This window comes from Ceratosolen solmsi, unplaced genomic scaffold (assembly GCF_000503995.2).
Source record: "Ceratosolen solmsi marchali unplaced genomic scaffold, CerSol_1.0 scaffold35, whole genome shotgun sequence".
Classification (NCBI taxonomy): domain Eukaryota; kingdom Metazoa; phylum Arthropoda; class Insecta; order Hymenoptera; family Agaonidae; genus Ceratosolen; species Ceratosolen solmsi.
The window spans coordinates 4869879-4894191 of NW_011948423.1; the positions used below are offsets into that span (position 1 = coordinate 4869879).

The 24313-nt window shown below is 27.1% G+C and overlaps 5 protein-coding genes across 5 annotated transcripts; 2 read left to right on the forward strand and 3 right to left on the reverse strand.

Annotated features, from left to right (window-relative positions):
• Positions 1 to 1772: 1772 nt before the first annotated feature.
• dpa (disc proliferation abnormal) lies at positions 1773 to 5479 on the forward strand. Its single transcript, XM_011499594.1, has 9 exons — positions 1773 to 1870; positions 1977 to 2212; positions 2286 to 2602; positions 2779 to 3686; positions 3758 to 4080; positions 4172 to 4449; positions 4517 to 4917; positions 5003 to 5213; positions 5302 to 5479. Exons 2-9 carry the CDS (start codon positions 1978 to 1980, stop codon positions 5398 to 5400), a joined length of 2772 nt encoding a protein of 923 aa, XP_011497896.1. The 5' UTR covers positions 1773 to 1870; position 1977; the 3' UTR covers positions 5401 to 5479.
• Positions 5480 to 6968: 1489 nt separating this feature from the next.
• Tango14 (transport and golgi organization 14) lies at positions 6969 to 8191 on the reverse strand. The gene is made up of 3 exons (XM_011499847.1): positions 7978 to 8191; positions 7458 to 7902; positions 6969 to 7157 (listed from the first exon to the last, which is right to left on the reverse strand). Exons 1-3 carry the CDS (start codon positions 8189 to 8191, stop codon positions 7067 to 7069), a joined length of 750 nt encoding a protein of 249 aa, XP_011498149.1. The 3' UTR covers positions 6969 to 7066.
• A 1886-nt stretch (positions 8192 to 10077) lies between these two features.
• Positions 10078 to 15211, reverse strand: Sec3 (exocyst complex component Sec3). The gene is made up of 11 exons (XM_011499595.1): positions 14508 to 15211; positions 14047 to 14204; positions 13448 to 13675; positions 13049 to 13285; positions 12656 to 12965; positions 12310 to 12551; positions 12016 to 12242; positions 11477 to 11841; positions 10621 to 10766; positions 10323 to 10517; positions 10078 to 10236 (listed from the first exon to the last, which is right to left on the reverse strand). Exons 1-11 carry the CDS (start codon positions 14965 to 14967, stop codon positions 10084 to 10086), a joined length of 2721 nt encoding a protein of 906 aa, XP_011497897.1. The 5' UTR covers positions 14968 to 15211; the 3' UTR covers positions 10078 to 10083.
• A 929-nt stretch (positions 15212 to 16140) lies between these two features.
• Positions 16141 to 18351, forward strand: LOC105362222 (nucleolar protein 11). Its single transcript, XM_011499596.1, has 4 exons — positions 16141 to 16314; positions 16440 to 16971; positions 17050 to 18068; positions 18209 to 18351. Exons 1-4 carry the CDS (start codon positions 16183 to 16185, stop codon positions 18335 to 18337), a joined length of 1812 nt encoding a protein of 603 aa, XP_011497898.1. The 5' UTR covers positions 16141 to 16182; the 3' UTR covers positions 18338 to 18351.
• A 2-nt stretch (positions 18352 to 18353) lies between these two features.
• On the reverse strand, positions 18354 to 20723 carry UQCR-C2 (Ubiquinol-cytochrome c reductase core protein 2). The gene is made up of 7 exons (XM_011499597.1): positions 20531 to 20723; positions 20156 to 20292; positions 19882 to 20073; positions 19523 to 19739; positions 19014 to 19442; positions 18710 to 18931; positions 18354 to 18619 (listed from the first exon to the last, which is right to left on the reverse strand). Exons 1-7 carry the CDS (start codon positions 20573 to 20575, stop codon positions 18536 to 18538), a joined length of 1326 nt encoding a protein of 441 aa, XP_011497899.1. The 5' UTR covers positions 20576 to 20723; the 3' UTR covers positions 18354 to 18535.
• Positions 20724 to 24313: the final 3590 nt, after the last annotated feature.

The following is a 24313-nucleotide window of genomic DNA, read 5'->3' on the forward strand; positions in this document are numbered from 1 at the left end:
TTTTTTTGTTTATTAATTGAAATTTAATACCTATACGGCCAATTTCTTGCATAAAAAACTTCTGCTTTCTATTATTTTCTTTTTTCACATACTCTTTTTAAGTATCATTTGTTTTAACATGTCCCATATTATTTAATTATTTTTCCAGTTTATGACAAATTTATTTATCCGTGTATTAATTGTCTTTATTTTTCATTAAATGTAATATTATTAATATTGTGCATAATATTATTAATAATTTATTTTATATCTAATATTAAGTATATTCATTGTAGTATTGTCTACTTTATTTTATTTTTTCACTATTTATAAAAGTTGTGCTTATTTTATCAAAGAATTTATGAAAGCTAAACTAATTTTCCTAATTAAATAATGACAAATAATGTATTTAAACAGTTATTGAATAAAATTTTTTCATATTTAAATGAGAAACAATGACAAGGTATTAATAATAAAGGTAAATAAAAATTTTCAGACGTTAATCATTAATTTGTAAAACATTACATTAACATTTACATTTAGATTAAAAATAGTATTTCGTACATAATAATTAAAAAAATTTATAATTAAATCGTAGTTTAAAAGTTTCTATTAACAAAATATGTCTTTAAATGTTGTTTTTTTTTTTTGTTTTGTTTTTTTGATATTGATGAAAGAATTAATGGCAAGAGAAATTTCTAAAGATGTTAATCGTGACCGAGTATGCAGCGTCATCGATTCAAAATTATTTATATAATACTGATGCTTCGAAAATACTATTAGTAACTAACCGTAAAAGCTTAATTTATAATTTTATATAAATAAAATATAAATATAAGTTAATACATACAATGATAATCAATTGTTTAACTATGAATAGCTTTTACCCAATAAATAAATTACAAATATATTGTATAATAATAATTGTTGTGCTTATATTGATTATTTTTAGAGCATGTTTGTTTATGCGATTCAGTATTTTCAATTGGTAATAGAAATTAAGTATTCTTTTGTATATTATTGACTAATATATATGTATATAAGGAATTTAATATATTGGAAAATAGTTCTTTGTAAAATTTTCATTTGTTGTTTGAATAAAATGTAATTATAAATTAGAATTGAGTTAACTTGTATTATAATTATATTATAATTGTAGTATTACGTACTTAACGCATAAACTTAATTATACTAATAAATAATACTAATAAACTTAATTTTTAAAGGAGAATTCATTTATTTGAGGTACATCGCATGTTCTAAAAATATCGTTATATAATAAAACAAATAGCTCTTTTGATTATTCATTGTAGTCTATAAGTTCGAATAAAGAATTCATATTTAAAACAGTAAAGTAGTATTGATAAAATACTATTTTGTTAATTGTAATGAGTAAAATTATAGGCATTTTTTCAGATAAAATGCGCGAAATATTGTAACTAGAGCTTAGGAGTTTCTTTTACCATTTTACGCATGCGTAGAATTAATTTTATCACCGAAGATTTGCAATAAATTTATTTCTATTATTATTATAAAAAACATGAATATTTTATGTAATTAGTAAGAGTACGACAAATTAGGTTACATATTAAATTTTATTGAAATATAGACGTCCTAATGTATAAATTTTTAAATAACTTAAAAGGGTAATTTAAAATGCAATTAAAATATTGTTAAATTGATTAAACGGTCATAGCGTCTTATATATTTTTCATATGTAATATGCAAGTTTGTTTGTTAAATAAAGGGAGATATATACATAGTAGAGCATATTTATATTACCCGAAGATAAAAATTCTTTATTGCCATGTGCCAAATTCATATATGCAACTCTATGTCCATCAATATTTTTACGGCCGAACATTATTTCGGCGGGAAGTGTATAGTTGAGGTAAATAATTGAATATAAATACCAGCTGCCGATTGAAGATTTTCGAATGTACGGTAATTTATAGAATCCATACTTAATATAAATTTGAGTTTGAACTATATAAAAGGATGTCAAGCCCAATGCGACCTCCGCGTACTCCAACGCGTTCAGAATCAAGAACACCTAGACGTCAAGTAGTTAGATCATCTCCAAGTAGTAGAAGCTCACCCAGTGTACCCGGGGCACAAAATGCAACAACGCCAAGTCAAAACGGCACACCAAGTCGAAACGGCACACCAAGTCGAAACGGCACACCAAATCAAAATGGTACACCAAGTCAAAGCGGCACACCAACTAGGCGAGGTAGATATAAAAGGAAATTGTCATTTAAAATAAATTAAAAATTTTTATTCATAATAACGAATCTTATTAATAGGAATACCAAATGATTCGTCCGATACTCCACTTAGATGGGGAGTTAATCGCAGAGCCCAAGAAACAATTGTGGCTTCTTCAGAAGGACCATCATCCAGTGCTCCAGTCTCTTCGCCTAATCAACTTTTGATGACAAGTCCACTTCCCCAAGGAATGACGGAAATTGATTTATCTTCTCCTTTAAATTATGGCACTCCAAGCTCTCTTGGATCTGTTCGAACACCTAGAAGTGGCATTCGTGGAACACCTATTCGTCAAAGATCAGATATTAGGACTGATAAAAGAATGAGGCAGGTTAATGTTATATCTGAACCAACGGTAAGTTAATACCAATCATTGATATTTTGTATAAAATTTTGAATATTAAGATAAAATTCCTTTTAAATAATGTAATTATTTATATATTTATTAAAATTCCTTTTAAATAATGTAATTATAAAATATATTTATCAATATATGAAATGATTTCAATAAGCCATATTAAATGTTTTTAGATTCCAGAAGAGTCGGGTGTAGCTGGATTGGTTACTTCATCGGAAAGCGAAAATTTAGCTGGTCCTCAGCTTGTTGTATGGGGAACGAATGTTGTAATTAACCGTTGTAAAGATCAGTTTAAAAGATTTGTTCAGCGTTTCATTGATCCAGAAGCAGAAAATGATGAACTACCGGAAAATATGAATGTATCGGAACCATTATATTTGCAGAAACTTCATGAAATTCATACTTTAGAGGAACCCTATATGAATATCAATTGTGCTCATTTGCAAGTTTTTGATGAGCAATTGTATAAGCAATTAGTTTCATATCCCCAGGAAATCATACCAACTATGGACATGGCAGTAAATGAAATGTTTTTCGAGAAATATCCAGCTGCTGTGCTGGATCATCAAATACAAATAAGACCTTTCAATGTTGCCAGAACAAAAAGCATGCGTATGCTTAATCCTGAGGATATTGACCAATTAATAACTATATCGGGAATGGTTATTCGAACATCTAATGTTATTCCTGAAATGCGAGAAGCATTCTTTAAATGCATCGTTTGTTCCCTCACAACTGTCGTGGAAATTGATAGAGGTCGTATTAATGAACCCACAGTTTGCACTAATTGTAACAATAATTATTGCTTCTCTTTGGTTCATAATCGCAGTCATTATTCCGATAAACAAATGGTTAAATTGCAAGAGTCGCCGGATGATATGCCTGCTGGACAAACACCGCAAACCATTATATTATTTGCCCATAATGACTTAGTCGATGCAGTTTCAGCTGGTGATAGAGTTATTGTTACTGGAATTTATTGTGCATCTCCAATCCAAGTTGTCCCAAGAGCATCTAATATACGTTCAGTGTACAAAACACATATCGATGTTGTTCATTACAGGAAGCAGGACTCTAAGAGGTACATTAATACATTTTTTCATTTAACATACAGTGCGTGTTCTTTTATTTATTATACATTTGCAAATGTAGATTGTACGATGTGGAAGAAGGAAAAGAACATGCCTTTCCTCCAGAAAGAATCGAACTTTTAAAGTTATTATCACGGAAAAAGGATGTATATGATCGACTTGCAAGAAACATTGCGCCTAGTATTTATGAAAACGAGGACATTAAGAAGGGCATTCTTTTGCAATTATTTGGCGGTACAAAGAAAACACACAATGCATCTGGCAGGAGTCATTTCCGATCTGAAATTAATATTTTACTCTGTGGAGATCCTGGAACCAGTAAATCACAATTATTACAATTTGTTTATAATTTAGTACCTCGATCTCAGTACAGCAGTGGAAAAGGTGTGTTTAGTATTGTAAAATTTGTTATTAAATTTATAAACGTAAATTCAAATTTTATTTTTTCATTTTTTTTTTTCTTCTTTTTATCAAGGTTCTAGTGCCGTTGGTTTAACTGCTTATGTCACCAAGGATCCAGAAACTCGACAATTAGTTTTACAAACTGGAGCACTTGTTCTTGCCGATAATGGTATTTGTTGTATTGACGAATTTGATAAAATGAATGATAGTACAAGATCTATGCTTCACGAAGTAATGGAACAACAAACATTAAGTATAGCTAAAGCTGGAATTATTTGCCAGTTGAATGCTAGAACTAGCATTTTAGCTGCTGCTAACCCTTGTGAATCACAATGGAATAAACATAAAACGGTAAAAGCATTGTGAAATTTATGAATTTAAAAAAACAATAATAACTATTTCTTATATAAAACATTAGGTCGTGGAGAACGTCATGCTGCCTCATACACTCATGTCTCGATTCGATTTAATTTTTTTAATGTTAGATCCGCAAGATGACTTGTTTGACAAAAGATTGGCTCGACACTTAGTGTCATTGTATTATCAAGCAGAGCCTGAAGAAGAAGATGATTTAATCGACATGAGTGTATTACGCGATTATATTGCATTTGCTAAAGAACATGTTCATCCGGTACTTGGAGAAGAAGCTCAACAAAGATTGGTTCAAGCTTATGTTGATATGCGCCGTGTTGGCAGTGGTCGTGGACAAATTACTGCTTATCCACGTCAACTCGAATCACTTATTCGTCTTGCTGAAGCTCATACTAAAGTACGACTTGGTAAAACCGTTGAAGTGGAAGATGTAGAAGAAGCTTGGAGGTAAACGGTCGAATTACTTTATTTATATTGATGAATATAATTATTTTAAAAAGTAATATTTTGATAAATTTTTAATCTTATGCAGATTACACCGTGAAGCTTTAAAACAATCAGCGATTGATCCTCTCAGTGGTAAAATTGATGTTAGTATTTTGACAACTGGTATGTCTGGATCTGCTAGACAACGTAGGCTTCAGTTGACAGAATCATTAAAAAAATTAATCGAATCAAAGGGAAAAGTTCCTACATTAAATTATCAAAAATTGCTTGCCGAATTTAAAGAATCTTCAAATATTGTAAGTTAAAGTTTATAAATATTTAGATTGCATCAACCTTATATAAACATTAAAATAAACTAATAAATATCGAACATTGTCATTTTAGCTTGTAACTCGAGATATGTTTGAGGATGCTTTAAAAAATTTACAAGATAATAAGATAATCTTTGTTGTCAGCAAGAATACAATCAGAATATGTTCTTAAAAGATTTATCTACAGTAAAAAATGTGCCTTATGTATAATATTCTTAATTAAAATATCATCACTTTTGTATTATTGACTAAATAAGTAATTTATAATCATTTAAGTAAATCATTTAATAATCATAATCATTTAACTAAATAAGTAATAATCATAAGCACTATTAAATCATCGTACCACTATATGTATAATGCTGAAATTACAATTTTACAAAAGTGATGATATTTTAATAATTATTCCAGGGTAAGATCTCCATCAAATACATTCATACGTACATTGAAATATGCATTCTTCATACCATTAAACTTAAATATTATAGACATACGTATATATATTTTTTTCCAATACAAAGCCTTAATTTTATGGATTATTATTATATATTTAAATTAAATGTTATATATGTATTTCAAGTTTTATAAATTTTTATAAATAAATGAAAAGTAAAAAGAATTTTCATGTATTTTTTTTAATTACTTTTCGTAAATATAATTAGAGTTGCAATAAATACTAATTAGATTATTTGTTAGACGTATTAAAAACAACTTGTCCATTATTTTTTAATAAAAGTTTAAGCAAACATTTCAATAATATAATATATGAATAATTTAAGTGAACTATTTTAGAAATAAAATCAATTTCGTCAGGAAAGATTAAAAATTATAAAAAACAATATAAACATTAATGGATATTGTGACTTAAGTAAATTTAAAATTAATAAACAGGAACAAGTTTGGGAATTCTTTCAGTTTCAATAAATTAACACGAATAATGGAGTAATGAATAAATTAATAAATTTACTTGTTATAAAAAGATGATAAAAAAAAAAAAAAAATCTCTGTACGTAAACACTTGCTTTCGAATGTAAGCATTTAATTGCTTGAAATTAAATTCCTATTAGTAACAGATATATATGTATTTAAGCAAAATGAATATTCATGAAATTCATATATTAAACCTTTTATTTTATTTTATATATAATTTTTTAATGAAAATAAAAATTACATGATTTTAATATTATCATTTAGAGTTTATTTAATATAAAAGACATGCTAATTATTCTATTATAGTATAAAATATTTTATTTAAGAGTTTTACTTGGCAATATTCAACTATACGTTTGTTATTTATTCTCTTAAAAATTATCTCTTAAATTAGTTAATTTAGTTTATGAGTCTTAAGTTAGTTAATCTCTTAAAAATACATAAAAATGTTTTAGAACGATATTTAAACAACAAGCATAAACTCGGTTTTATTTGAATTCCTTTGTTTTAAAAGTTATCAATTGAATAAAGTACAATGAATAATACATGGATTATAATAAATTTTTAAAAGCTTTATTTTTACTTAATTTAATGTATAATGTATAAATATTTATTTACATTTACATTCGTTTATTTCTCCTTTTTCAAGTTTATCTATAAAAATTTTATATATTCATATACACATATATATACATGTAAATAACAAAATATATTTGAAAATAAATTTTTTCCAAACCCTATAAAACTAGTGTATTTGGATAAAAGTACACAGTGGATAGACTTTTTACAATGAAAATAATTATGAAAAAATGTATAATTTTCAAAATAATTAATATCCCATTTGAATTCTAGTTGCTCATTTACATATTTATAAAGACTGAACATATTGAAGTTGTAATTACATCTTTTTACTTCCCATAGCGTTGCCGGCATTCACTAAACTTGATCAATGTTTCTATAAAGTTAACGGATGATATACCATGATGAGTTGGTATAACACTAGAAAAATAAAATAAAATTACATGATTTGAAATTATAAATTTTCACTGTAAATAACTTAAGCGAATGATTAAAGTAATGTAACTTAATTCAGTCTTTTCAATAAAATTTAAAAATAATACAAATCAATTGACCATGTAATTCAATGAATTTGAATACAATAAAATATTAAAATTATTATTAATTTATTATTTAATTTAATAAATTAATTTTACTATTAATAAATACTTAAGCCATCGATAATCCTAATTTCAAAATTAATTACTGAAATGTAATTTAATTAAAGGTATTAACACTTACAAAAATTCAGTTACTCTAGTTTGCCAGGGCATAAATCCATAAGTACATAGGATTTTGCCGAAAACGATAGCAATATCAGGATCTGGCATTTTAACATATAAATTCAATTCTTTATTAAGTAATTCTGACGTTATGTCTTTCTCTTGAAGCATATTTAAGTCAATATATTTTGCTAAAGTTTTAGTTAAACTAACAATTTTCTCTTTGCCATCGATGTACGAAAATATTTTAATTCTTGTCTTATATTTATTAAATATATCAGTTGCATCATCATTAATAACTCTTGTACAAACTGAATCACTTTTACTATGACTTAGGTCACTCACACTTTGGCTATTACTGACTTCATTGCTTGGCAAATTTGACCATTCAATATTTCGTGCAAGAAGAGGCTCTAATTCGTCAAATTTTTTCCTAATAAGTGTTTCATTTTTCTGTAAAATACCTAAAAACAATTAAAGAAAAATGTATTGTACAACATAATCAAGGGGCATGTATTTTTTACATTATTTTCATTTACCTTTATGATCATAAAAGCTAACATAAGGAATTTCTGCTATTGTACACCAACTAATAAGCCTCACAACATCAGTAATAGATATTTCTTCTTGTCCCAATAAAATTGCTAAATGTTTTGGAAACTTTGATGTTGCAATCAAATGGTTTCTTAAATTTACAATCGAATAATTACACTTATTTTTATTTAAATATCTACAATGTTGTACAGTTAACATTAACCAAATACATTTTTGTTGCACAAAATAATATACAATAAATAAAAAATGCATAATACTCAGTATTACACGAAATATAATATACATGTTAAATTTTTTTCCCAATATATTATAGTCTTTAAATAAAATTAATATGTTTGAAAGATCATAACCACTGATTAACATTGGCCATCAGTCCGACTAAAGCATAGACGCATACGGTATACTCTAAACGTGACCAATAAATAAGCAGAGAGAGAGAGAGAGAGAGAGAGAGAGAGAGAGAGAGAGAGAGAGAGAAAGAGAGAGAGGGCGAGATGGAGGAGAACAGAGAATAGTGATTAGGATCTCGTTTTGTAATAGAATTTTAGGAAAGTCAAAAAAAAAAATTTTATTTATCTCTTTTCGTTCATTTGACAATTATATTCTTGCAATGAATGCATACAATTGTAAATATCAAAAAACTTTAAGATGTTAAAAATCTTTATATAGGAATGATTTTACATTTCATGCTAAATAACTATATCCTATATTAACGTTCGTTAAACAAATTGCGCTGTTATTATTATTATTATTATTATCATCATCATTATCATTATTATCATTATTATTATTATTATTACACAAAAAGGCCTTTAAATATAATTACATATATCGATCATACTATTAATTATATAAATTATCATTTATTTAATGAAAATGTGTAAAGCGAAGCTGCTAGTTTTTAAAAAATATATGATCATTCTTAAAATTAATCCTCCATATTAAACATTTTTACTTCAAATTTTAATTTACAAAAATCTATTGCATTTACTTTTACGTTATTTAATTACTTATATTATAATTTCAAATATCAACTGTTCGTATAAGAATTTTAAATAATACCCTTTAGTTTGCAATTTTCAAACTGATTTTATCATTTAATATTATCACACGAGAGACACAGCATTACAAATTATATGAAACTAAAATCGTGAAATGAAAAATTATGCCAAACGAAACTTTTTTTTAAAAAGCCGGGTGCAGTGCACTCGAGTTATGCGCTAGAATTAGCAATTCAACGAATTTTTAAAACATGATACAAGATTGAATAAAATAACATTTCAGTCCGAGATCATGCCGATTCATAATTGTAACTAATATTATTGGATTCATAACAACAATTGTGATTGAACAACTCTTTCTTTCAATTTAACCGTTTCTCATATCATAATACCTATATCATGTCTATTGCTTATCCTGTTGAATAAACAATATGATAAAACACTCATGAAATACGAACTTTTAACACTATCCACATTGCATTAAAATATCTTTTTATTAACTTTCTGATAGTTTAAAACAATAATGGTTTTTTTTTTTTTTACAAAAATCATTGAATAGACTGTTTTAAACAGCTGCGAGTTAATTGTAAGATAATGATAGATTGCGCATTTATATTCTCGATTATTACACGTAGTTCAATTTTTTCATTTTATTCAAAATAATATTTAATGAGATACATTTTAATCATAACATCTCCATCTCTTGTTTACTTTAATGAATTTGTTTACGCAGCTAAATAGAATGAAGTTAAATTATTATCACCACCAAATTACCATTTAACAAAATTGTAATATAAAAATACAAATAATATATTACAGTGTCTAGGATTTCTTTATTTATTTGAGGATTATGAAATTAATAATTATTATATTAATAATATAATAAGTATGTAAATATTATTAAATGGCAAATATTAAAATCGGATTAAACTTATCGAAAATATTCTACTCGACAATTTATAAAAAATAGAACAGACTAAGAAGTGAAAGAAATAAAAATATGCTGTAAAAATATTTATTATCTAATAGTTTTGAAATAAATACAACAAAAAAAAAAAAAAAAAAAAAAAAAAAATATTTCGTTAGATTTCAATGGGATAGTGCAATTTCTGAAAAGAATTCCAAAATATTTTGAATAGTAAATTCTAAAGTTACATTACTATCTGGGTAACAGCGTTGAATAAGTTCTTCAATATTTATATATTGAGCAATAAATTCACCTTGCATTTCTCTCCAAACGACCTAATAAAAATAAAATATTGTTAACTCTAATATTGCAGTTCTATGGCTTTATAATCGCAATGGATAAGTTTGAATATCGTTCTTACTTGTAACAAATTTTCTTCTTCGCATAAATGTTTCTCTACTTTCCTATATAAATGTTCAAGACCTTTTTTCACTTCTCTTGCAGGATATTCTTTAACAACTCTTCTGAGCTCTTGTCTACTGAAGGCCATTTGATAACTAATTTCCGATTCTTTAACACCAGCTCCGACTTTTGCTTGTACGCCATCAAAGAAAAACTATGTATATTTTTCGGCATAAATGTAAATGAAATAGAATTTATTAAAATTTAGAATAATTATGTACTAACATAATAAAGTACGAAAGTATAAATCTTTTTACATTTAATTTTTCTAAAGGTCGTCCAAAATAACGAGTTACGTAAGCTTTTAACGCCTCTTGGTATTTTTGTTTTGCTTCCTTACGTTGATGATCCAATACCGATATTTTTAATTGTGATAAGAGATCGTGTAAATGGTGAAAATTCTCTTTAAGAAATGAAAATACCGCTTATTAATAATAGACGAAAAAATTTTTCAAAAAGATGTGTAACGTTAATTACTATTATACAAAAAATTATTATCATTATATAAAGGAACAATATCAATTTAAACAATACTTTTATTGTTTATTTTATAGCGGCTGATCCAAGTACGCTAACACTATAACGTAATACATCGATAAATTGTTCAATTGCGTAATATCTAGATATGTAATATCTGATAATAAAAATATAAATACTTTAAAACATTTTGATTTGACAATTAAATCTTAAATAATTTAATAGAATCTTAAAATTTAGAAAATTAATTCAAATAAAACTAAATATAATAATTTTATATAACCAATTAAATTATTTAAATTACTTAAAGTTTCATTTGTACTTTAAATATAATTTTATCCATTCTTTACTTTGAAAATGCATTTGTTTGGTTATTCATCTATATACAATAATTGTGTATTTCAATTTCTGAATGCATAATTTTTAAATCAACTTTTTATTTAAAAGTAAACGCATTTTTTATATTTCAATAGATTTTAATATTGTTACAAAAAATTGATATATATATATATATATATATATATGTAATAGCAAATATTGAATGTGTAAACATCAATTTGTAGCATTTGGATGAAAATTTTAGTCTTAGTTATTATGATGATATTAACTGTAATATGTAATAAGAATAGAACATACCCATTTTTACAACTTCTGGTGGCGTTTTATGATGTTCTGTACTGTGGGATATTATAGCCTCAAACATTGTGGCTATTAATTTAGTGTACCATTTTTCCAAATCAATTTTCCTATCAGAATTCTTGAAAATATTTTCTGCCGTCTTAGCAAATAGTCCAAAATTCTCTACATATGGTAAAATTCCACATTTATTTCTTCGATTAATTTTGGTGTCAAGTACAGACTGCTGTTGCATTTGCATAAACTTGTCAAAAGCTCGCTTAGCTTGAACAAGCGCTGAAGCAAAAGTCATTGATAAAAATGATCCAGTGTCTTGCGCGGACATCACATGTTGTGATAGACGCACTAGTACATACATACACCAACTGGAACAACATCAATACTTATTACATATAAATGTAATTAAAAAAACTATCGTTCCCAGATAATTATTGTGTATATATAATTTTTATTTATACAAAATGTGATTAAATAAAATAATCGCACTGGCGACAAATTCTATGTAATTTTAACATAAATATCATCATAAACTAACTTACAAACTGTCTATCTTTTCAAGAAAAGTTATTAAATTGTTTAATTCTGTTTCCAATGATGGAAATATAGCAGCCATCGTCGCTCTGACTTGCTCATTAACTTGTCGCTCCAACTTTGTGAGATCGTTTATATTAGTTGATCCAGGACTTGCTAAGCCATGAATATCGTCAGCACCACTATTACCACTGCTGCAACTACTAGATTCGTCCTTAGCAACTTGTAGATTCACCTAAATAAAAAGAATAATAATAAACTATATATAATAAAAAACATATAATCGTGAATTATTATATTACCTTTGTCGATGCCGAAAGAAATGAATCTAAATGAAGGAATGTGATGCAAAATGCTTGTTCAGCAAGGCAAACGGGTTGCAATTGTGAGAGTACATTATCCAAAACGGAGTCGAGCAAAGCTCCTTCACCTTGTGGAGACCATACTTCATTACTAAGAAGACAAACGGGTGGTGATGATGAATTGATTGTTTCAGTGTCTGCTTTTGGTGCTACATTACCACTCGATTTACTTGTCGAGTGTGCTTTGTATTAAATATTGTATTGCAAATATTAATAAATTTCTTTATTTTCATAAATATAATAATAATATAATACCGTTTAATTCTCAAATATAAATTTTACATACAATGATGTTGGTGGTGTTGAAGACGTCTAATAATAAGACGATCTTTGGCTTCTTCAAAGAAGAATTTGAAGTTTCTTTGATACAATGAGCCCATAGTTTTAGTATAGACTTTAGTTAATTGAGTAAAAGCTTTTTGATCTAATGCTTGTAATAATTTCATTAATTCAGTATACGGTTCAAGTTCTTTTTGAATAACTTGATGTGTCGATAGCTTAAAATCACTTTTTTGGTTTGTAGACGATGATGTAATAACATTTGGTTGCTGTACCGTTGTATTTGTTAGAGCAATTGTTTCTCCTATATCATTACCCTAAGTAAAAAAGGAATATATTTTTTATTGATATTTTCAGAAGTAATAGCCAATGAATGCGTATGTATATAGTGATTTATTACCAAATGAATAAATAAATTATTAAGATGTCTAGCCACTAATAAGGAAAATTTAGCTCTTAATTTATCTAGCCTTTTCTTTTGTTCTGCTACAGCACTTAATTTGTCTAAGCCCAATGGTAAAGGAAATGAAATTGCTTTCAGTAATTCAGTACCAGCAACAATAAGTTCATTTTTATGCCCTGGGAGCTCAGCTTCATTCAATATTCTTTGATGCTCGTTTGAAACAGTAAGTTGTGTCTTAAATTTAAATATAATTATTAATATATATTAAAGTTAAAAAAATATAAGCCATACATTGTTAGAGCTTTATTGAAATATAATTTATAATGATATCTTTATAATTAATAGGACAATTTTTTTTTTTATAGGAAAAAGTTTTTAAAGACAATAAGTACGTACTATTACTACTTCCAACTGTTCTAATAAAAGCTTTGCATTTCGATTTGCAATGTGGATTGCGTGATTCTTTTGACCAACACGTTCCATTGCTTCTCTAATTCTTCCTAGTGCCTCATCATAAACGGTTAATTGTGCTTCGACTAAAGAAGCTTCGTTAATGGCTGCTTCAATACCGCTCATTAATTGTAGTACCTGTGGTTCAGATGCTAAAACAGATTGTATATTTTCCTGAAAAAATATTTATAACTCAATTAAATTATTAATGTTGCAATAATTTTGACGAATAATGAATAGTACAATTAAAGCCAATCAAACTTATGACGATACAATGTTTAATATCGCTATTGACATTTAGAATAAATCGAGTACTGAAGAAAACTAATATAAAACACTAATGAAAAAAGGGATCGGATAATAGAATTCATCTGGAGATACGACACAAATTTTTGTAAAATAAAATAAACTAGATCTATTTTTAATAAATCAATATTATAATATTAAATTAATTATTGTACAATATACATTATAAAATAACTATTTTCTTATTTAATTATGCGCGGATATATAAATATTATTATAATCCTAAACTTCATACATACACCATCGAGTATAGATAAGTCTTTCGATAATGTATCCATAAAAAGCTCTGCATTTGAAACCGCGTAATAACAATTTTCCATCAAAGATGATAAATCTGTTGCTTCTTTATTCGTTATTGGTTGATATTCTCCTGCAATTAAAGGCGATTGCAAAAAATCTGAAACAATTTTTATTACAGTCATATTTTTTTAAACAATGTAAAATAACAAATAAATTCAAGCTAAACTATTTGAAAGAAAAAAAAAAAAAAAAAAAAAAAAAAAAAATAGATATATAAAAAGATACAATGGAATAGATAAAATGTTATATTATACATATTTGAATCTTAAATATTATTAAGATTAAAATATTATTGTATAGAGCATCGATATACTTTATTATAGCTTATATATGACAATTATTTTATATAAATTCAAACCATCGATACTTTTGTATATGCCGTGATTTTGTGTACATTTACCAGAATTATATCCCATGGTGCTGTTATCGTTAGAAACAATACTAGACGATTCTGCCGTTAACCACTCTTTTGGTATATTTTTGAACTCCGGCCTTTGTGGCAAGCCACAGGACACCGTGTATAAATTATTGATAAAATTTCGCCTTTCCTGAGAATTTGTGGTCGACCATTTATAAATTTTGTCAATGTGTAATTCAAGATCCATCGAATCTGCATTAATGCCATCGATTATTCTTATATCGGATAATAACCAACATTGCTTTTTTTTAAAAGCACTCTTATCATTATTTCGTTTTACTTGATACACCATAAATGTTTCAGGAGTATCTGTTGCTGAAACAAGGCAAAGAAAACTACTCTTCTTTTTTTTATAAGCCTTGCAAACATGACAGATACTAAGTATTTTTTCATCATTTACGGTAAAGATCTCTCTTTGTAAGGTATGCCTTGTTGCAGCCATATTTTTAAATATTAATCTAACACAACTACTCCGTAAATTGCAAATCTAAACGCATAATTACAATAAACAATTTACAACGCACTTGGTAACTCATCGTTATTATTCACTTTCTCAATGTACGATATCAAATGTACAAATTTTCACCTTTACATTTCAACCAGAACTGACTATAATGAGATCGTCCATCATATATTAAAGATGTTGGATAAAAATAATAGAACTGCCTCTAGCAGACAAAATTCCATACCTTACACACCTTTTGACTATCCGGAAGGTTGTGTTGAAGGAAGATTGAAGGAATCGTCAAAAAAAAAAAAAAAAAAAAAAGAAAAACTACGTTATTTTAGCACGCGTTTAATATAAAGTACAATAGATAATTTATTTTTATGAATTCTTAGGAAACAAATACAGATTTATAGAATCGTATTTACTGGATAACTGAACTTCCGGTAGTATTTAAAATATATTTATATATATAAAAAAAATATATATATATATATATATATATATAGATGAACAATGGCTTTCAAATATACATATTTCGGGAGATCACAGAAACGCATTTCATATTAGAAATTTTAATTGTACAATTTATTCTTAAACTTCATGAATATTATATTTCATATACTGAATAACCGACGTCTTTTACGTATTGTAAAGTAACACGATCTAAGAAAAAATACAATCAAAGATATCGAAGAATATTTTTCATGAATTATATAAGCAGAGTTAAGAAAGTAAATTAGAAATTTAAATCGAAGATTATCACAATTCAAATATTGTCGCATCCTCATTAACTGTCCACGTGAAAAGTGGGCGTAAGTCAGCCCGAAAACACATGTATTAATCAATCGCTAGCGAGTATCAACAATAAAAAATAAATCCAATAGTAATGACTACTACCGACATTCTACACTTCGTAGCGGCATATTAAAAGTGTTGTATTTGTTGGTCTTCCCAAGAGATTCGCATAAAACTTTTTACATTCAGTCGTTTTTTTTTATTCGTAAATTCATAAATTAATGTAATAAATAAAGCATTTGAGCAATCTTGCGCCCTTTAGAGATAAGTTGATAAAAATTAAGGTGCACTCGCAGGTTATGTGCCATGTGCATGTTTTTATTGTATATAACTTGGTTTAAGTGGGCGTATTAATTGTAATTTTAAGATAGGGATTTGAAAAAAATTAAAGATTCGATAGGATTTGAAAGAACGATGGCTCGTTTGAATTCATATTATACGCTGTGCCCGCTAATTGATCAACAGAATTTGCTTGGTGTAGAAGCAGATTCGAATCCTGGTTGTGCAATTGTTACACTTGGTAGAAATATCGTAATAAGATATAAGGTTCGGTATTTAATTTATCTAATTATTTATATTACATTTTATTTGCCGAGATTTCGCTTTACTTTCTCCTTTTCATTAAATTAAAACCGATAATCCATACATTCTATGATTTGACGATTTTACAGCTTCAAAGCCTGAAACAAGTTAGCAGTTGGTCTAGTAAAGAGCGTTTAACTACTAAAGTTATTTTTGATGAAACGTCAAAGAATTATGTTGCAGCTTTTAATGGAAAAAGTATTAGAATTTGGCAAGAAAATGAAACGAGTTTGGACAATGTTAAGAAATACAAAGTCTTATCGTCTATTCATACAATTCTTACTTTGAAAAATGTTCCACCTATTTTAGTTATGCAAAATGGTGCTACCGTGTCTCTAAAATGGGCCCTTGAAAACAGAAAAACATGGAATAGTCCTGGGATTTTAGAATCCGATGAAAAAATATTAAACTGCCAATTAGTTTCTGTAAAAGATAAAATATATTTGTGCGCCCTCGTAAAATTAGCCCAAGTCACTAGTTATATCGTTGTTCCATTAAAAAATGAAAATTATATACAAGAATCGGATCAAATAGTTAGAATAGAATTGAAAAGGGCCTCTGAAAGTTTGGTTGGTCATGTTGTTATGCAAGATGAAAACAATGCTTATTTATTAACGCTGTGTATGTTTATAATAAATCTATAAAGCTATTTGTAAATTATATTATTATAAAAATTGAAATAATTATTTTTATCATTAGGGTCGCATGGAAGATTGTATAATTATCCATTAATTAATTCGTCTATGGATTCTATTCCTGGCTCACTCATCAGCGTAATTACATCTGTCAATACAAAATATCCAGTTGTGATGGTTGCCTTAAACGAAAGTACCATAGCTGCTTATGGCGCAGATGCTTATGAAGAAGGAGCTGTTCTACTCATCTATAATGTACAATTTAAATTGGTTCAAGCAGTTCAAAAGTTAAAATTGTTTACTAGCGATGCTAAACTTTGGAAAATTGAAGACAAACTATTACTTGCAGCCAACAGGCATTTAGCGATAGCACCTTATTATTTAGCGGAACAAAGAATAGAAGCAATGCTTGGCTCAACATTGCATTTTAAAAATCAAAATTTTAAGGAAGATAATGAGATTGTTGTGATTCAAGAGTCAACGATAGCAGATTGGGGAACATCTGTATCAAATAAAATAAATCATGTGTCTTTAAGTAATTTAGCTAGTGACGTTGCCACTCAAGTTTCGAATTTTCTACGCGAAGGAATGAGCGATGCCATAATACATCGTAATTTAATACCAAAATTAATAGAAAATAAAGATATTGCATCTATTATTTGGTGTTTAGATAATTTAAAAGACTTACCTGAAGATTTATTGATTCAGGTATTAGGATTTTGCTTAAGATCATCGTGTGATTCAGAAGTTCCTACACAAAATGGATTTATGGAAAATTCACAGAAAGAATTTTTAAACAAAATTCTCAGTATTTGTTATACGGATGTTTCCCTTATCTCGCATCTTAGAATTGGATTAAATTTCGACGAAATTTTAAAATTATTAAATTATTTGATCAATAAGCTTAATGACGAAAGTTCTGTAATTAATAATCATACTTTCGAATTTGAATACAAATTAAATAGTCAGTTATACGAATGGACTAAGCTTTTGATAGACTCACATTATCAGCATTATTTATTATCTCGTGACATACAAGTTTTAAAACTTTTTGATAAACTGAACGAAGCACTCGAAATTCATGTAAATATTATTTTCACTTTTTACTTATAAATCATTTTCTTATTCTTTCTTAATATACATATGCATGCAAGCACACACACACACACACACACACACATATATATGTATATATATATTTTATTTTTTATTTTAATTTTTAGCTCCAACTAATAAGAGATTTAGAAAATCTTAGGCCAATGATTAAGAGGTTAATGAGTGGGAAATTGCTAAAATCTACCCCAAATGATATCAACAGATTTTATTCTATTGAAGAAATAAAATTCTATTAAATAAAAATAAACCAAATTTTCTAATTAATTTAACGAATTATTTATTTTTATTACATTATTTTATATACATGCAGACAGTATTGTTATTTAGATGGTTGCAATGCGTTATGGTACACTGTAGATAGTAAGTTAATAACATTTGCGTTTCAGTTCTTATAAAATTGAAAACTTTACTAGTCATACTATAAATGTTCTCTTTTACAATTGATGGATGTAAGGAACCGTTTCTAAATTACCAACTGCACCCATTGCAATTTTACCCTTAGACACCCGATTAGCAACCTGTTAAAAGTTTTTTTAAAATAGTTTAATATACATTTTTTATGTACGTGCATTAAAGATAATTATATTCAATATTTATATTCAACGTACACGCTTGATATCATCCGTGGAAATAGAATCAATTTCGCATAAAATATCCTCTACAGATACAATCTTGTCTGTAAATAGTAATTGATGTATAATGTTATTGTGATATGCTTGAATACTATTAGCAGTATCAAAAACATCCAATTTAAAATTTTGTTTTCCACGTACAACATCCTCATCTGTAATTTGGAGCGATCGCAACCATTGTACACCAGCTTTGACCAACTTGAAAAGAGCAATTGGAATGAAAAGCAGTTTTCCAAAATAAAGTTATAAATATTTAAATATAGAAATTATCTGAACTCACGCTTCCTGCTGTTTTACTTGGAGCATTAAGAATAAAACCAAATAGTCCGCTGTCGCTGTAAACTGCATTAAAAGCACCTACAGCAAAAATATCTTCACTAGCTTGAGAAACCGCTTTGTAGAATGAAGTTTGACTCCCTCCTCGTTTCACTTGAGGGCCGTGACCCGCAATTTTTTGTAAAATTGCAAAAGCAATACAATCTTTACGATTTTCAAAACTACTTCCTTCGACTGCTACAGCCACGTGCGCCAGATTAGAAAGACGATCTTTACGACATTCTCTTTCATGGTATTTAGACGGTATGTCGCCACACATCTCAGTGGAAGCATCCACCGAACAAGCAAATTCTTCCAATTTCTCGAAAGATAAGCCAGAACTCACAATCGCACATCGGGAACCAGTGAAGTAGTTTGAAACAAATTCATTTAACTGTCCAGAATTAAATTATAAATTTAAAGCAATTTCTTTCATAAAAATTTTTAAACTATTATATATCATAAATTACATACGGCATCTGTTCCAAATTTTCCAATATGTCTTTTTGGACAATAAAGGGAATTTCCAAGTCCCTCTCTATAAGCAGCTTTATGAAGTAATTCGATAGCCAGTATATTATCAGGGATTGTTGACGACTCGTAACGTAATCTTGGAATTTCATCTGCTATTTCCCAATGTCGAAATAATTGACAGGCGCTAACATCTCTTAAATAATGAAGAGCTGGGGCACTGTAATTCATTATTACAATATTCTTATATACATATATATATATATATATATATATATAATTATCACTACTGTGTACACCATTTTAGTAAGTACAAAAATTTGTATTTATAAACAGATGGAGACTTTAATAAATTAACTTACAGATTGTTTTTATAAATTTTAAGGGTGTAAGATGTAAATTCGCGTTCAGAAGATACTGTCAAATATCCTCCGAGCTGTTGAACATTTCTTGCAATTCCAAAGGCACTGGATTTACTAGTGGTCAATCCAGCACAAATTCTAATAGCGTGTGAAATTCCTTCTGATTCGTAGTTTTCATTACGTGGACCAGCCCTATATAACAATATTTACAAAGCCGGTCAAGTCAAATTTTTTATAATTTTAATAAACTACCAATCGCGGAATAAATTATTACTTGAAAATAACTGAAACGAGAGCAACTGGACTAGTAGGGTTAACAGCGGCAATAATAGTTTTGCCAGCTATTATTTTTACACATTCACTAATCATTGGAGTATATTCGGCTGCTGCTGTAGCCACATAATGACGAACCTATAACAAAAAATTTGACAGATTAAGTGAAAAAAGAAAGAATTCCTCCCGCTGAAATTATCAATGTTAATTAAAAATATTTTACATTGCCCCGAAATAACCATTTCAATAATTTGAAAATAAAGCAATGTTTTACATAACACCTAACGATTTTATTTTTGACATTCTTAAAACAGAAATTTCTCACTACTTGGGGCAACGATGCAAGATGTTCGCAGGCAAATAGAGTTAATCTTACCGATGGATTCCTTAATAATGGGTACCCTATAACTGAACAAGCCATTTCCTCGTAGTTTTTTATAAGAACAGCAAGCAGCCTGCTTTAACGAAGGCTAGAAATCTACACCACCGGATCGCAGTTTATGAAAATAGTCGATCCTATTCGTTCAATCAACTTTTTTCCCTAAAGCAGAACGGTTTAGTTACTATGTAATATACTTTAGGGTGCATTTACAATACGCTGTGGTACTCATGAAATTATGAATGTTCAAAAGTCACGAGAATATATTATAATAAGAACGCTAGCAAGAAAGTCGCATAGAAGTAAATTATGAAAATTTAAATCGATGTCTTCTTCGTCGAAGAGTCGCTTCATTAAATAAAAATTTATATATAGTAAATTTCGGCGTGCGAACTTCAAATGAAACCCTATTTAATTTAATAAAACAAAACATTAACTATATAATGATAATAATACACAGTCTGTGAGTGTTTAAGCTCCTAAATCTCGCTTTTAACATTTAATATTAAGTAATATATATTTTATATGTATTCCATGGTATGCACTTTTAATCTTTCTAAATATAACGTTAAAATCATCAAAAACTAGATATTCACTGCAAAAATTATCACTAAAATTTAATTTACCACGCATGCGCAATGTAAATAAAAACTTCATATTCGCATATATATATATATATATATATATATGTATGTATGTATATATATATATTATCGTGGAGTATTTTTATAAACAAAAAAATGTCACTCAATAAATTAAAGTCATGTTTTAATTTCATAAGATTTCTCTAGTCTTTAATTTTTCTATAAATTCACCCAATCTTCTTTTCCTTTATTAAATTTATGATTGTTTCGTCACAACCACGGCAACAACAACAACTACTACTACAATAATAACTATAATAATAATAATAATAATAATAATAATAGTTATTGTTAAATTGGAACAAAAAAAAAAAAAAAAAAAAAAAAAAAAAAAAAATTATCTTTAATATACCTAGTAGACTTTACTTTGTATTCAGCATTAAAAATCCAAGTAATTAACAAATATATAAAACCAAGAGTGTTTTTGTATAATTAAAATTTATTCTAAATTAATTTATTCTAATTTATTCTACACAGTAAATTATTTTTAAAATAATGTTATAAGTAATGATAACATTTTTCTTACTATTTAGAAATTCAATTTGTTTTTCATCTCCACTACATTTTCTATAGTATAATTAACTGCGTTCTCGGTCAACTTTTAAATTCTTTATAGATTATTCGTATTATTAATAAAGGGAAATTTATAATATCCCAAACATTTTTACATCATCTTAACATCAACGTCATTACATAATAATATCAATGTGACTTTTAATAAATTTTATTATTCGTATACATAGACTAAATTACTTTTACATAAGCTGCAATTAAAAACAAATTTTATTCCAAGCTTCTATTAAGGAAATGAAATACATGTGCTACATCAATGTTATAAACAATTTTTAAAAAATTATATTTTTAAACTTCAAATTTACTATAATCTTATGTAAATAGTTTGTAAATCTTTAATCGTCGCTTTTTTATTTACTTTTTTTCAAATAGAATTTGACATATTTCTTATGATTTTCATCTCCCGAACGTCATTGTAATCAAGAGGCTATACGTGCTTTTTTTTTTTTTTTTTTTTTTTTTTTTTTTTTTTTTTTTTTTTTTTTTTTCAAGTACAGTGTATACTAAAAAAATAAGTATCAATTTTTTCAACTTAACATCAAGGACGAAACTTATATTAAATATACATGCACGCTTTAATAGAACGAGCGTGCGTTTGTGGAGACGTAAACCACTTATTTCCAAAACACTGAACACATTACTGCGTGAAAAATTATTGTATAAGCGGGTATGATAACACATGTAAATATATATTATCGCATAAGCCAAAGACATGCTTTACGTTTTTTGTGTTCCGCTGCACATCTTACCAGTAGTATTTCCATCTTTATGTTCCATTATGCTGTAAAAAGGCTATTTTAAATTCATCATAAATCTCATAGAAAGTATAATTGAGCGTTTAAAATTGTCAATTGGATTCTAATTAACTTGCCTTTTAAATTTTCCGTAATTTAGCAAAGCGAAAAATTTATGAAATTTACGAATTTTGTATTTTATCACAGTCTATCGTCACTCACGCAGCATAATAACTCATCAACATAACTCATCATTAAGAAAATTTACACAGAAAATACACGAAAAAGAAATGTTAATATTATATTATAATTATATTATTTCTATTTAATTTATTCTAATCGAACAAATTCATTAAAATCTTATATATTTAACTAACAGTGAGAAATTCAATGTTATTGAAAGATAGAATATCAATGAAGTACCTATGATTGCCTAATTAAATAACATGGACACGACACTGTTAAAGTTGATTCATTTATCATTTATTTCTATTCACAATTAATAAATTAACAATTTGTTTTTCTATTAGTCATACATCAAAAAAAAAATAAGATTCGTAATTATGCATAACTGGCAGTAGAGTCTTTTAATCTCACAATTAATAAATATAAAAATCAGCCTAGATAAAAACTTGGACCTTATATACAAAAGTTCTTAATTGTTGTTTTTTATTTATCACAATAGACTAGATCATCGATGAATTAAACATTGTAAATTACTAACTCGATCCTTTATCTTTCTTTATTTTTTCTTTTTATTTATTTTATTTTATTTTATTTTTTTTTATATATAATTCATTATTAGGTCTCTCATTCAATGTATAATCACTTTCATTTCATTTGATCTAATCTAATTGTCATTAATTTTAGCGGATTAATTAATAAAGAAATACGTAATTATTCGTTTTATGATAATTTTCACATATCTTAAACTTTTCAACATTTTGCTCGACTTTTTCAAACATATTTTTCTTAGCTATTTTGTTATATTAATAAATCACTATCTTGTCTATTATATTTATACACATTTCATAATAAACTTGTGACTAATTAACATTTTTACTCTGCCTACACATATTTTTATTTTGTTTTTTGATGGATCGGATACTATTTAGTGATTTATTGCGATCGACGCTGTATAAATGTTGAATAGAAACGTTTTAAAACATTAAATATAAAATATTAAGACAACATGAATAATGACTAAATTACATGTTTGTAATTATCTGAAAGTACTTCATGATAAATGAAATAAAGTCCTAATATTAAAGACATATTTCGTGATTGTTTGATTGTTAAAAAGCGCATATTCAAGATTATTTCAATTTGATTTTCGTCTTAAACATGTTTTCGTTGAATTTTTTCGTCCATCAAATGACAATACTGCTTATTGCTTTAAGTGGCTTATATCGACTTTATAAAGACGAATCTCTGGCTAAAATTGCATTATCATTAAAGCGACTGGGGAAATACATCTCAGATTAAAAATCAATTTTCGTCAGATGTATTTACGAAAATAGGAAGAGATTTCTCTTGCTTTTACGTTTATCGCTTTCAATGATATGATTAAAGGCATTCACGAGACATGATTTCCTTATATTGCCAGTTTTATTTTACAATGAAAGGCAAATTGCTCCCACGAACAATGATACTTGTTGACTATAAATTTTTAATGTTTAAAATTATATATAGCTATTTTACTACTATATTCTTAATGACATTATTAAAAACAATATTCATTACATATCGAATATTAGGATGTTCATGATAATAATAATTATAATACCACTTAAATTGAAATGTGACTGGTTCAAATGTCACATATTTGC